The following is a 14,701-nucleotide window of genomic DNA, read 5'->3' on the forward strand; positions in this document are numbered from 1 at the left end:
TTAAAATACTAGTCTTGGACACATTCATTTCTCCCTTAAAATGAATGTAAAGTTCAATAATATTATGAACACTGCTACCTAGGGTTGCCTTCACTAGAAGGTTATGAATTAATCCTGTCTCGCTGCTCAATACAGGCCTAGTATAGCCTGCTTTCTGGTTGGCTCCAGAACGTGCTGTTCTCAGAAACTATCCCGAAAACATTCTATGAACTCATCTACGCTACCTTTGCCCAATTGATTTTTCCCATCTATATGTAGATTAAAATCCCGCATGATTATAGCTGTACCTTTCTGGCAAGCTCCCATTATCTTTTCTCTTATACTCTGTCTTACTGCGTAGTTACAATTAAGGAGCCTGTACACCATTCCCACAAGTGACTTCTTGCCTTTATCATTCCTCGTCTCAACCCAATCTGCTACTACATCTTGGTTTCCTGAATTTAGGTCATCCTTCTCTAATGTGCTAACACCATCACTAATTAACAGAGCCATCTTTCCACCTTTTCTTAATTTCTTGCCCTTCCTAAATGTCACATACCCTTCAATATTCCAGTCCGAGCTATGTCATCCTGTAGCCAAGTCTCTGTCATGGCAATCAAATCGTACTTATTTATTTCTATTTGCACTATCAGTTCATCTATTTTGTTTCGAGTGCATTTAGATACAGAGCCTTTAGTTTAGTCCTTTTATTATTTTTGTAGCATCTAGCCTTATCTGATCTGTTGGATTTGTACTCTTTGTCCCTTCCTGTCACAGTCTGTTTATCATTTCCCATATTAATACCAGTCTCTTTCGCCTTGTGTCTACTCTTTGGTTTACCACATCTTCCCAAATTTGATCCCTTGCCCCACTATTCAGTTCAAAACCCTCTCTACTTCCCTAGTGAGGCAGCTCGCGAGGACACCAGGCCCAGCACAGTTCAGGTGTAGATCGTCCCAAAGGTACAGATCCCAATTTCCCCAATACTGGTGCCAGTGCCCCACAAACTGGAACCCACTTTTCCCACACCAGACTTTGAGCCACACATTCATCTCTCTAGTCTTATTTGTCCTATGCCAATTTGCACGTGGCTCAGGTAATAATCCAGCAATTATTACCTTTGAGGTTCTGCTTCTTAATTTGATGCCTAGCTCGTCATACTGACTATGCAGAGCCTCCTTCCTCATCCTGCCTATGTCATTGGTACTTACATGGACCACAAGCACTGGATCTTCCCCCTCCCACTGCAAGTTCTTCTCCAGCCCTGAGCAGATGTCCTGAACCCTGGAACCGGGCAGACAACAAAGCTATCTGGACACTCACCCTTTGTTACAGAGAACAGGCAGGTACTCAGAAAAGCCCCAGAGTGCACCTCACTCAAGAACAGATTTTCTTTGTTGGAAAAAGGTGAGAGTGACGGTTCCTCTGGGGAGTGCAGCCAGAGCTCAGCTGCACAACGGGAGATGAAGAGCAATAGTGATAGAAGACTCAATAGTGAGGGGTACAGACAAGTGTTTCTGCAGCTGCAGATGTGACTCCAGGGTGGTGTGTGGCCTCCCCGGGGCCAGGGTCAAGTGTGTCAAACAGGGCAAACAGTCAGAGATCATGGTTCCCATCGGTACCAACGACATAGGTAGAAAGAGGGATGAGGTCCTGCAACAAGAATTCAGGGAGCTAGGTAACAGATTGAAAAGCAGACGTCAAAGATTGTAATCTCTGGATCACTCCTGGTGTCACATGCTAGTGAGTATAGGAATAAGTGGATAGGGCAGATGAATGTGAGGCTGAAGAGTTGGTGCAGGAGGGAGGGCTTTAGATTCTTGGATCACTGGATCCATCCATTTCTGGGTAAGGTGAAACCTGTACAAGTCCGACAGGTTGCATCTGAACCGGAACAGGACCAACATCCTTGCTTAGGTTTGCAAGTGCTGTTGGTGGAGGTTTAAACTAATTTGGCAGGGGGATGGGATATGGAGTGGAGCTATAGTAGTGGATGATGCACAGCCAAATATAGAAGAAAAACCAAGTCAGTCTGGAAGGCAGAGTGTATGTAGTCAAGCTAAGGCACAAGGGAGCATGGCAAGGATGTGTGGCATTTATTTTAATATAAAGAGTCTTGTGAGTAAGACAGATGAGTTAAGGGTGTTGATTAACGCATGGGGATATGATATTGCTATCATGGAGTCATGGTTGAGGGAGGAGCAGGACTCAATAACCCAGGGTATAGAATCTTCAGACAAGACTGGGGCGGGGGTTTGGGGATGGTTGGGGGGGGGTGGGGGGGGGGCGGGGGGTGTGTAAAAGAGGAGGTGTGGTCACAATATTGATCAAGGAGTCCTGCAATAAGGAGGGATGGCATTTAAGAAGGTTCCTCAAATGAGGCCATATGGGTAGAACTTAAAAACAAAAAGGGGGCAATCACATTGCTGGGAGTGTACTATAGACCCCCAAACAGTCAGGGAGAGAAATATGGGCAGAAATGTAGGCAAATATCAGAGAAGTGTAAAAATAATAGTAGGGGGATTTCAACTTCCCCAATATTAACTGGGATTAACAAAGTGGGAAAGGCTTAGAAGGGGTGGAATTCTTAAAACTTATCCAGGAGAGCTTTTTAAGCCAGCACGTAGAAAATCCTACAAGAAAGGGGGCGGTGCTGGACCTAATTTTAGGGAACAAAGCCAGGTAAGTGGTAGAAGCATCAGTGGGGGAGCATTTCAGTGATAGTGACCATAACTCTTAAGATTTAAGGTTGCTATGGAAAAGGACAAAGATGGACTGGAAATAAAGGTTCTGAATTGGGGGGGAAGGCCAATTTTAATACGATAAGATCTGGCCAAAGAGGACTGGGCACAGCTGCTGAAAGGAAAATCTACATCAGAGCAGTGGGAGTCATTCAGAAAGGAAATAGTGAGAGTTCCCATAAAGGTGAAGGGTGGGACCAACAAGTTCAGAGAACCCTGGATGTTGAGGAATGTACAGGATTGGATAAGGATAAAAGGGAAGCTTATAGTAGATACCGAGGGCTCAAAACAGTGGAAACCCTAGAGGAGTATAGAAAGTTCAGGGGGGTTACTTAAAAAAGAATTAGGAGAGAGAAGAGGGGGCATGAAAAAACACTGGCGGGTAAAATTAGGAGAAACCCAAAAGCATTTTAAAAGTATGTTAGAGGCAAGAGGATAACCAGAGAAAGAGTACGGCCCATTAGGGACCAAAGTGGCAATCTGAGAGGGGAGCCGGAAGATGTAGGTGAGGATTTAAATGAGTACTTTGCATCTGTGTTCACTATAGAGAAGGACAATGTAGGCATAGAAATCAGGGAGGGGGACTGTGATATACTTGAACAAATTAGCATGGAGAGGGAGGAGGCATTAGCAGTTTTAGCAGGCTTAAAAAAGTGGATAAATCCCCAGGCCCAGATAAGATGAATCCGAGGCTGCTGTGGGGGACAAGGGACGAGATTATAGGGGCCCTGACATTAATTTTCAAATTCTCATTGGCCACAGGAGAGGTGCCAGAGGACTGGAAGACAGCTAATGTGGTACCATTATTCAAGGAGACTGGTAGGGATAAAGCATGGAAATATAGGCCAGTGAGTCTAATATCAGTGGTAGGGAAACTTTTGGAAAAAATTGTGAGGGACATAATTAATCTCCACTTGGAGAGGTAAGGATTAATCGAGAATAGTCAGCACGGCTTTGTCAGGGGGAGATCATGTCTAACAAATTTGATTGAATTTTTTGAGGAGGTGACTAGGTGTGTAGGTGAGGGTAGTGCAGTTGATGTAGTCTACATGGACTTCAATAAGGCTTTTGACAAGGTCTCTCACCGGAGACTGGTCAAGAAGGCAAGAACCCTTGGATCCAGGGCAATTTGGATCCAAAGTTGGCTTAGTGGCAGGAAGCAGAGGGTGGTGATAGAAGCTTGTTTTTGTGACTGGAAGCCTGTGTCCAGTTGCATACTGCAAGATTCAGTGCTGGGTCCCTTGCTTTTAGTAGTGTACATTAATGATCTAGACATGAATGTATAAGGTATGATCAGTAAGTTCGCAGATGACACGAAAATTGGTGGTGTGGTAAATGCAAGGAGGAAAGCTTAGATTACAGGACAATATAAGGCAAGGGAGTACACGATGAATGATAGGACTTTAGGAAGTACAGAGGATCAGAGGGACCTTGCCTTGAAGGCAGCAGAACAGGTAGATGAGATGGTTAAGAAGGCATATGGGGTACTTGCCTTTATTAGTTGAGGCACTGAATACAAGAGCAGGGAGATTATGATGGAGCTGTATAAAATGTTAGTTAGGCCACATCTGGAGTACTGTGTGCAGTTGTGGTCGCCACAGTATAGGAAGGATGTGATTGCACTGGAGAGGGTGCAGAAGAGATTCACCAGGATGTTGCCTGGGCTGGAGCATTTCAGTTATGAAAACAGACTAGATAGGCTGGTGTTGTTTTCCTTAGAGCAGAGAAGGCTGGGGGGACCTGATTGAGGTGTACAAAATTGAGGGGCATAGATGGGGTAGATAGGAAGAAACTTTTCTCCTTAGTAGAGGGGTCAATAACCAGGGGGCCAAGTGCTGGAAAATGGGATTAGAGCAGATAGGGTCTTGATGACTGGCACAGACACGATGGGCCGAAGGGTCTCTTTTCATGCTGTAAAACTCTGTCTCTAACAGTGTCAACCACACTTACTATACTGTCCCCCTGTCCCCTACTACCACTACATTCCTGTTTGCTCCCCCCACTTGGATGGCTTCCTGTTCCACGGTGCTATGGTTGGTTCACTCACCCACCCTGCAGCCCCTCCGCTCTCATCCAAACAAATAGAGAGAACCTCAAACCTGTTGGACAATTGCAGAGGCTCACACACCGGCACTCCGGGTCCCCTTAGCTGCCTCACTCGTAGTCACACCCTCCTGTCCCTGGCCACGAATCAAATCAGAAGACCCTATCCAAAGAAGTGTGACTGCCTCCTGGTATAAAGCATCCAGGTAACTTTCACCCCGTCCCTGATGTGTCGCAGAGTCTGCAGCTCAGCCTCCAGCTCCACAGCTCCAAGCCAAAGTTCCTCATGCCGCAAACACACTGCAGACGTTACAATGTTATTCAGGAGCTCCCGCAGGATGCTGCAGCCTCAGCACATCACCTGTCCTGCCATCCTTAATGTGTTTTAAATAATTAGTTAATTATATTGATCACTTATATATGTTGCTTTCTTATATATTTTATTAACTTTACCACCAAATTGTGTACTATTTTAAACCTTAGGGCTAGAATAGAACTTACCCACTGACCAGATACTGACCAAACAGCTAGCTCCTTTCCCTGTAGTAGAGCAGGAACCAATTTCTATCGGTTGAGAAAGATAGAAAGAGGAAACAAACAACTCCTGCCCCCCCCTCCGTGCTTCATCAAACTCCCAAGTCTTCACTCAGTTTCTCAGCTGCACTCTGCCAAGGCTTCATGAAAGAACTGAGCTTATAGTAAACTGAACTGGCTACAGTAACCAGATTCAACCAGTTAGCAAATTAACTACTCAGCTCCTACAGCTGACAGTGATTTTACCCTGTCTAAACTGCAAGAAAGAAAGAATTTAGCCTGCTTACACAGTATTTTCCATTACTGCTAATTAGAGACTAGATTAGATTTTAAGAGCAAAATTTAAGAACAAAATTAACACTTAAAACTTCCCCTCTCACTAACCTCCAAGTCTTCACTCAGTGAGTGAGGCAGAGGGCCAGAGGGAGCTAGCGGGCGAGAGGGGGGGGGCTAGGGGGAGCGAGCGGGCGAGGGGGGGTGCTAGAAGGAGGGAGCGAGCGGGCGAGAGGGGGGGGGCCAGAGGCAGCGTGGGGGGGGTGGGGGCCAGAGGCAGCGAGACGGGGGGGGGGGGGGGGGGGGGCCCAGAGGCAGCGAGACGGGGGGGGGGGGGGGGGCAGAGGCAACAAGCAGGCGAGAGGGGGACCCAAAAGCAGTGAGCGGGCGAGAGGTGGCCCAAAGGCAGCGAGCAGGCGAGAGGAGGGGGGCCAGAGGGAGCGAGCGGGCGAGGGGGGGGGGGGCCCAGAGGCAGCGAAAGGGGGGGGGCCCCCAGAGGCAGCGAGCGGGCGAGAGGGGTGGGGAACCCAAAAGCAGCGAGCGGGCGAGAGGGGGCCCAAAGGCAGCGAGCGGGCAAGAGGAGGGGGGCCAGAGGGAGCGAGCAGGCGAGAGGCGGTGGGCCAGAGGGAGCGAAGCGTGCAGAGGGGGAGGGGGAGGGAGGAGAGAGACGGAGGGCGAGAGAGAGAGAGAGAGAATCAGAGAGACAGGGAGATGCAGAGAAGGGAAGAGGGAGATGGAGAGAGGGGCAGAAAGAGAGGGAGATGCAGAGAGAGAGCGAGATGCAGAGAGAGAGAGAACGAGCTACCCACTGAGCCATGATTGCTACCCTGGAGCATTGGTGTTGGGAGGGGAAAGGAGACAAACATCAAGTTGCTCAGACGGCCGGCTGGGACAGCCTACGTAGAGCAAGGACGGAGGGGAGTGGAGGCTAAACAGTGCTGTGTGTGTCTGGAACATTGATGACGAACTAATAGCGGAATGGTGCATAATAGGTGCCCAATATTCTGGCTTCAGTCAATTGATGGCTTTAAATCTAGTAGCCATAGCAGTTATTGGAGCATCTATCTCAGTCTCTGGCCTGCTTAGCAAAGTTGCTGAGCCCATTGGGCAATTTTTAAAAAATTTGTTCATGGGATGCAGGCATCTCCAATTGCCCTTCTTCAGAGGGCATTTAAGAGTCAATCACATTGCTCTGGTTCTGGAGTCACATGTAAGCCAGACCAGGTAAGGACAGCAGATTTCCTTCCCTAAAGGACATTATTGAACCAGATGGGTTTTTACAACAATGGTTTTGTGGTCATCATCAGACTTTTTAATTCCAGATTTTTACTGAATTCAGATTTCACCGTCTGCCGTGGTGGGATTCGAACCTGGGTCCCCAGAGCTTTAACCTGGGTCTGTGGAGTACTAGTCCAGTGACAGTGCCGCTATGCCACCGCCTAACCATCCAGTCATAAATTAGCGTCATGACTCGAGCGCACAATCAGGGCTGGCTCACTGCGGTCACACACTGTTGGACGCTGACCCTTCACATGTATGCAGTGCTCAAAATCTCGCCCATACATATAACAGCACGTATCCATTGTGGGAGCCACTCTCCCCAGCTTTAGAACAGTCAGTATGCAGCTGGAAGGAGGAGGAGGAGAAAAAAAAGGGGGAACTGGCAGCATAGTCGTGCACTGAGTTTTGTTCTGGATGCTTTTGTAAAATGTTACAAGCTATAGTGGTTGAATAAGGAAGCAGGGAAGAAGCCTAACATCTTTTATGGGATTATGGAATGGCGTAGGAGTTGAGTGGGAAGGACAGGAGCCCTGTCTCTCTCCTTTTAGATACAGATTGATCATAATCCAGTTGAATAGCCATAGCAGGCTCAAGGGATTAGAAGGCCTCCTGCTGTTTCAGGGTGTCTCATATAACTGCACGTCTTGCATGAAGCACAGGAGCCACACACACAAAAAAGAGACACCCTCTGGATTGATATTATGATCTTACTGAATGGTGGAGCAGACTTGAGGGACCAAATGGCTACTCCTGCTCCTAATTTGCCTGCTTGTATGTCCTTGAGAATTATTGCTTGATCAAAATGGTCCAGCCATATAAGTACTGCAGCTACAAGAGTTCTGGGAATTCTGCAGAGAGTAAGTTAACCTCCTGTCTCCCCAAAGCCTGTCCACCATCTACAAGGCACAGGTCAGGAGTGTCACGGAATACCCTCCACTTGCCTGGATGAGTGCAGCTCCCACAACACAAAAAGCTTGACACCATCCGGGACAAAGCAGACCCGCTTGATTAACACCCCATCCACCACCTTAAATATTCAGTCCCTTCAACACCGACACATAGTGACTGCAGCATATTCCATCTACAACTTGCAGCAACCCACCAAGGTTCCTTCAACAGCACCTTCCAAACCCACCACCTAGAAGAAGGGCAGCAGACACACGGGAACACCACCATCTGCAAGTTCCCCTCCAAGCCAAACACCGTCCTGACTTGGAACTATATCGGCTATTTTGGGTCAAAATCCTGGAACTCCCTCCCTAACAGCACTGTGGGTGTGCCTACACCACAGGGGACGGCAATGGTTCAAGGCAGCGGCTCAGCACCATCTACTCAAGGGGCAATTAGGGATGGGCAACAAATGCTGGGCCCAGCCAGCAAAGCCCACATCCCGTGAATGAATAATGGGAAAAAAAACAGACAACATCCAGCCTTTTCCTCCCATTTCTATTTTATGTTAGTGCTCCCCCACGAGCCCCCGATCCCCACCTCCCTTCTGCCTCCTGCAGTAGGGATGGGGAGCAGCAGAATAGGGAAACCCACGCTTACTCGATAATCTAATTCAACAACGGGCTAACAAAGCGCCGGAGGGTGCAATTTAGGCAGGTGGCTTCCCGATGGAACAATGTGCTCTTATCTACCAACCCTGAGCTGATGCACAGCTCATCTACCATTGGGTGGGCAATGGGTCTCCCCCCACTGTCTTTGAACATCCAGGAGCGAGTATGGAAATTTGCCATTGGCCAGCAGAGAAATTGGGCTGCCGTGCCTACTGACGTCACCAAACCAGTCTAACTAACATCAGCACTGATGGAGGAAGAGACAGATATGAAAGCAGAGGAGCAGATGATTAAGAGAATTGATTCGACATTGATTGGTCTGTTTACCTTCCCACTCAAATTCATTACCATTCTCCGGCAACTCAAAAGATTCACTATCTGAAGGAGTATCTAAGTCTTCTAAATTTAAATCAGACGAATCCCCTTCCAGTTCATCCGGAGTCCTGTCCTCGGAGTGCGTTGTTTCCCCATTACCTTCTAGGGTCAAACTGATTGCTGGCGCAAGGAGACGTTTCTTGTGCTTATTCCCGCATAATTGTAGTGTGTTAGGTGGCACTGGAGAAGGAAGAGAGAGAGAGATAACTTTGATCAACAGATTTTTTTCCTTTTAAGTAACTATTCTCTCAAGTTTTTCTTTTCCCTGTCCCCTCATCTCCAATAATGTTGGGTTTGTTCTCCTTGGGTTAGAGAAGGACGAGAGGAGATTTGATTTAAATCATTTCAGTGGTTCAGACAGAGGAGATAACGAGAAACTGTCTCCGATGGCTGGAGGGTCACTAACCAGAGGCCGCAGATGTCAAGCGATCGGCCAAAGAACCAGGTGCGATACAAGGAAAAATCTGTTTACACACTGAGTGGTTAGGATTTAGAACGAGCTACCTGATAGGGCAGAGGATATGGATTCAATAGTAGCCCTCAGATAGGGAACTGGATAAATACTTGAAAGGGAAAAATTTGCAGGGATAAAGGGGAAAGAGGGGCAGAGTGGGACTGACTGGATTGCTCTTCGAAAGAGCCAACGCAGACTCAATGGGCTGAATGGCCTCCTTCTATGATGTATATCCGACACTTCTGAGGGGTGTCTAGATGAGGAAGTAGAACATTCTTGCACTAGCTTAAGAACATCAAGCACACTCAGGTCAGGTACAGCATGGAGGAGAGGGGGACAGTCAATGTCGACTACACTTGGAGACTAGTTAAAACAATAAAGAGTCCTCAGAATTTCAAGGTATTCAGGAGCGTTTTCCTGAAATTGTCCATAAGAGTGAGCATAACTTATAGATTACATAGAATGACGCTAATAGTCCTGGCCAAAGTGGGGTATTTTCCCTCCCTTGTTAATGTCATGTCAATCACATTGTTAAGACTAAGAAAAACAGTTGGATATTAATCATCTTTGAGCATGTATAAATAGGGTACAGCTGGGACACTGGGGTAAATGGGTCAATTACTTTAAGAGAAATAGGTGTTGGGTATTAATTGTTTTTGAGCACATATAAATAGGGGACAGCTGGGACACCGGGTTATGTGGGAGGAAAGCTGGGAGACTGAACAAGTCAATAAACTCTCTAAATAAAGAAAAGCTCTGTGTCTTGCTTTTGGCTTCACCAGCTCGCTTGGATCCCATTAACATCCTTCAATCACGCCCAGAGACCGCATGGCTTTAAGTGACTGGAACTGATTTTACACATGTAATTTCTATCCTGTTACTACCCTCCACTCACTGCATTCTGCTGAATAAATAATCTGCTTTCAAAACGGGAGACTTTGCTGTAGTTTTGGCCAGGCTCACTTCATTTTCAGTAACTGGAAAGGGTGCTGCACCAATCAACAGTCTCGCTTGCCTTTCCTCAGGCTGCTTTTTAATGTATATAAACATTTCTACAATTGCATCTGATTCCGAGTCTCGAGGCTTGGTAAATGAACTACAGTTACTTTAGACAAGTGGGGCTGGCAGGGAGGAAATGAGACCAAATGACTACTGTCCATCTATTTCTGGTCTGAAGGATCAGGAGGCGTAAACCATTAGTGGTGGGTTGCTACTGAGTGAGAATTCTCTCTCTCTCTCTCTTTCTCATACTGATGTTCACACTTTAGAAATTTTGTATCCAGCATATTACCTGGTCTGTCAACATCTGTATTGGCATTCAGTTCATCCTCTGTCACGGCATCAGTATCTTCTGGAAGAGGTCTGCAGATTGGAAATAAGAGGTCTTAAGTGTTAATTCCAATAAACGTATGTTGAGGAAGAATGAGTCTGAAGCTAGCCTGTACCTTAAAGCAGGCTTATTTCCAATATAGCAAAGTAAAATCACAGACTCTCCCAGTTCCTCCCAGACACCCCAGAGTGAATTGATTTATATACTCTTGCAACGATTCCTTAACCCTTCCCCAATCAGAGGCAGCTGTTCTTAATTACCAAACTTAAAGCATATATTGTATTGTAGCATAAGTTCAACATTAACACTAAGGCCATTTAAAGGCACTGATTTTTGATCCTCACTATATTTAGTATTTAGTGGGGGCAAAAGGATATTGTGCCACTTGAGCACGGTTCACTGCACGCCACATTTTCTGAGGATACCTATTTAAAACTGAAAAGGGAGAGTGGTTTTGTAACTACTGCTTAATTGGATCCCTACCGTCTCTCACTTCCCAGTTACAAATTTCACTCCTATTTAGGAACAAGAAGAGGCGTTTTCCTTAAATTCTTTCATGGGATGTGGGCGTCGCTGCCAAGGCCAACATTTGTTGCCCATCCCTAATTGGCCTTGGACTGAGCGGCTTGCTTGGCCATTTCAGAGGGCGGTTAAGAGCCAATCATATTGCTGTATCTGGAGTGCTGTAGTCACACATACGCCAGACTGGATAAGGACAGCAGAGTTCCTTCACATTAGTGGACCAGATGGGTTTTTACAACAATCGATGATAGTTTCATGGTCACCATTTGAGGCTAGCTTTCAATTTATTATCCATCCATCCATTTTCACACCACTTCTCCTGGTAAGGGTCGCAGTGGCAGGAAGCTGAACAGGGCCAACCAGACTTCCCTTTCCTCAGCCAGAGATTCCAGCTCCTCCTGGGGGATTCCCAGACCAGCAGAAAGATGTAATCCCCCCAACCTGTCCTGGGTCGGCCTTGAAGTCTCCGCTCAGTGGGCCTTGCCCATTACAGCTCCAGCGGGAACCTGCCAGGGGGCATCTTTATCAGATGCCCGAACCACCTCAACTGGCCCCTCTCGATCCAGAGGAGCAGTGACCCGAGGCTCTCCCACCCCTGTCCCGGAGCGTACGCCCAGCAACCCTGCAGAGAAACCTAATTTCCACCACTTGTACCCGCAATCTTATTCTTTCAGTCATTACCCACAGTTCGTGACCATAGGTGAAGATGAGGACACAGATCGACCAGTAAACCGAGTACTTTGTCCTAAAACTCAGCTCCTGCTTCACCACCACGTAGAGCATATGCAGAACTCCAGCCACTGCACCGATCCGCTGGTCAATCTTATGCTGCCCCCCTACCATCACTCGTGAGTAAGATCCCGAGATACTTGAAGTCCTCCAACAAGGGAGGATTGTTGCCTCCTCACCTGGAGAGAGCAAGCCCCACTCTTTTCCAGGAGAGAACCATGACCTCAGCTTTGGAGGTTGGAATACATCTGGAGTTTGGACCCAGGTAGGGTCTCCCTTGGCAAATAGGTCCAAGGTTCCAGACAAATAACGATCCCCCGTGATCATTCTAGAAATAACACAGAGAACCTCACCCAGAACAGGAATACTGGGACCCACTCCTGGAGCCAGCCTGAGGGTGGTGTTCGCTGACCAGCTGGGCCACCCACGTAAATGGTCGGGTTCAACCCAAAATGGCCTCCGCAAGGTGAAGGGGGGGCGGGATGGAGAGATCAGGTGCAATGCCAGTATGGCAGTGAGCAAGAGGGGGACAGATCAAGACGGCCTTGGCAATGGAATGTCATCTCCAGATTTATTAATTGAATTTAAATTCCCTATGTTCCCAGAGCATTAGCCTGGGCCTTTGGATTACTAGTCAAGTGACATCACCACTACGCCACCATCTCCCCTAGGGCAATTCAGCCCCTGAGCCTGCTCCACTATTCAATTAGATCCTGGGTGACTTGACTCCATCTTTAATTGTATATATATTTTTTTATTCGTTCATGAAATGTGGGCATCGCTGGCTAGGCCAGTACTTATTACCCATCCTTAACTGCCCTTGTTCAGAGGGCATTTAAGATTCAATTCAACTATGGGTCTGGAGTCACATGCAGGCCAGACTGGGTAAGGACAGCAGATTTCCCTTCCCTAAAGGGACATCAGTGAACCATCCGGGTTTTTTGCGACAATTGGCAATGGTTTTGTGGTCATCATCAGACTTTTAATTCCAGATTGTTATTGGATTCAAATTTCCAAGGTGGGATTTGAACCCATGTCCCCAGAGCGTCACCCTAGGTCTCTGGAATACTAGTCCAGTGATAATACCACTATGCCATCACCACCCACCATCCCTGAATACACTTGCTAAACAAAATTCGATCAATCTCAAGCCTCATTCAGCTCTTCTGGGGTGGTGGGGCAGAAGTTGGGCCAGCGGGGGGGGAGATGCGGGAAATTGGGTGGGGGTGTAGGGGAAGAGACAGTTCCAGATTTCTGCTCTCCTTTGTGATTCCTGACATCACCCCCAAGTGGCCTGACTCTTAATTTGAAGTTCCTGCCCCCTTGCTCTGGATTCCCTACCCCCACCAGAGGAAATAGTTTCTATCGACACTATCAAAATCTTTACTCATCTTAAACCTCCTCGATAAGATCAGGCCTTAATCTCCTATATTCAAAGGGATACAAGGAGAGTCTAAACAATCTGTCCTCCTAGCTTAGCTTTTAAGCTTTCCTCATGCAAGTGATTTTTACTTTATAGGATAACCATAAAGGGGTCTGCATCAAATTGAAATTAAATCTGTTGAAACAAAACATCCCCTTTAAGGCTGCCGTGATGTAGAACCACACAGAAGGCTTCACCTTACTTTGGAAACTCTTCATCCTGCCACTCTTCCCGGAGTTCCATATCCTCGATTCGCACACCTGCAGAACTCGGCGACTCCGACAGTTCCTTCTGAAGGCTGGAATAGCAAAGATTATAGTGAGGCAGTGGCTTGCCAACTGAGGGGGTGGGGAAATAGAGGAGTACGAGGGTGTCTCTCATGTTAATGACTCCAGTTACTAACAGCATTGTCAAGAAGGAGTTGCTGTACATCTGCTACTTCCATAATTGTGCAGAGCAGCTCCTCCATTGCAACTCAGCATTGAAAGGCTGAAGCCCTTTCCCATTGTTGCACCTTCGCCCTGCTCCATCAACTGGGAATTCACAACCAAGTGTCCAAACCGGAGCCGGAGTTGCAAACACGTTTGAGTAGAACGTATGGCTCCGCGGGTAGCTCTCTCGCCTCCAAGTCAGAAGGTCGTGGGTTCGAACCCCACTCCGGAGACAGTTGAGCACAAAATCCAGGCTGACGCTCCCAGCACAGGACTGAGGAAGGACTGCTGCACTGTCAGAGGTGCCGTTTTTCAGATGAAACATTAAACATGGGCGCCGTCTGCCTCTCAGTTGCCGTAAGAGATCCCACACCAATATTTCTAAGAAAAGCAGCGAAGTTCTCCCTTGTCTTATACGAACATACAAATTAGCAAGAGTAGGCCCCTCAGCCCCTTGTGCCTGCTCCATCATTCAATAAGGTTGTGGCTGATCTAATTTTAACCTCAACTCCACATTCCCACCAACACTCAATAGGCCTTTCACCCTCTTGCTTATCCAGAATCTATCTACCTTGGCCTTAAAGATATTCAAAGGCTGCCTCAGCCACCTTTTGAGGAACAGAATTCCAAAGTCTCACAGCCCGAGAGAGAAAATTTCTCATCTCTTTTTTAAATGGGCGACCCCTTATTTTTAGTCAGTGACCTCCTAGCTCTAGATTCTCGCACAAGAGGAAACATCCTCTCCACATCCACTCTGTCAAGTCCCCTAAAGATCTTAGATGTTTTAATCAAGTCGTCTCTTACTCTTCTAAACCCCAGCAGATGCAAGCCTAGCCTGTCGAGCCTTTCCTCATAAGACAACTCGCCCACTCCTGACATTAATCTAGTAAACCTTCTCTGAACCACTTCCAATGCATTTATATCTTTCCTAAATAAGGAGACCAATACTGTACACAGTACATGCCTGGATGAGTGCAGCTCCAATGACGCTCAAGAAGCTTGACACCATCCAGGACAAAGCAGCCCA

The 14,701-nt window shown here is 47.2% G+C and overlaps 1 protein-coding gene across 4 annotated transcripts in view; it reads right to left on the reverse strand.

The window, feature by feature from the left end:
• The window catches only part of bnipl (BCL2 interacting protein like), a 70,366-nt gene that overhangs the window by 22,331 nt on the left and 33,334 nt on the right, over positions 1–14,701 (reverse strand). For 3 of the 4 annotated variants that reach the window (XM_041181614.1, XM_041181617.1, XM_041181616.1), the window contains exons 2-4: positions 13,446–13,541; positions 10,531–10,601; positions 8,738–8,965 (exon numbers count right to left, since the gene is read on the reverse strand). In XM_041181614.1, the coding sequence (XP_041037548.1) occupies positions 8,738–8,965; positions 10,531–10,601; positions 13,446–13,541 (395 nt within the window). The remainder of the gene's footprint in view (positions 1–8,737; positions 8,966–10,530; positions 10,602–13,445; positions 13,542–14,701) is intronic. The other variant, XM_041181615.1, reaches the window with a different exon arrangement.

The sequence above is a fragment of the Carcharodon carcharias genome (genome assembly GCF_017639515.1).
Source record: "Carcharodon carcharias isolate sCarCar2 chromosome 36 unlocalized genomic scaffold, sCarCar2.pri SUPER_36_unloc_1, whole genome shotgun sequence".
Classification (NCBI taxonomy): Eukaryota; Metazoa; Chordata; class Chondrichthyes; order Lamniformes; family Lamnidae; genus Carcharodon; species Carcharodon carcharias.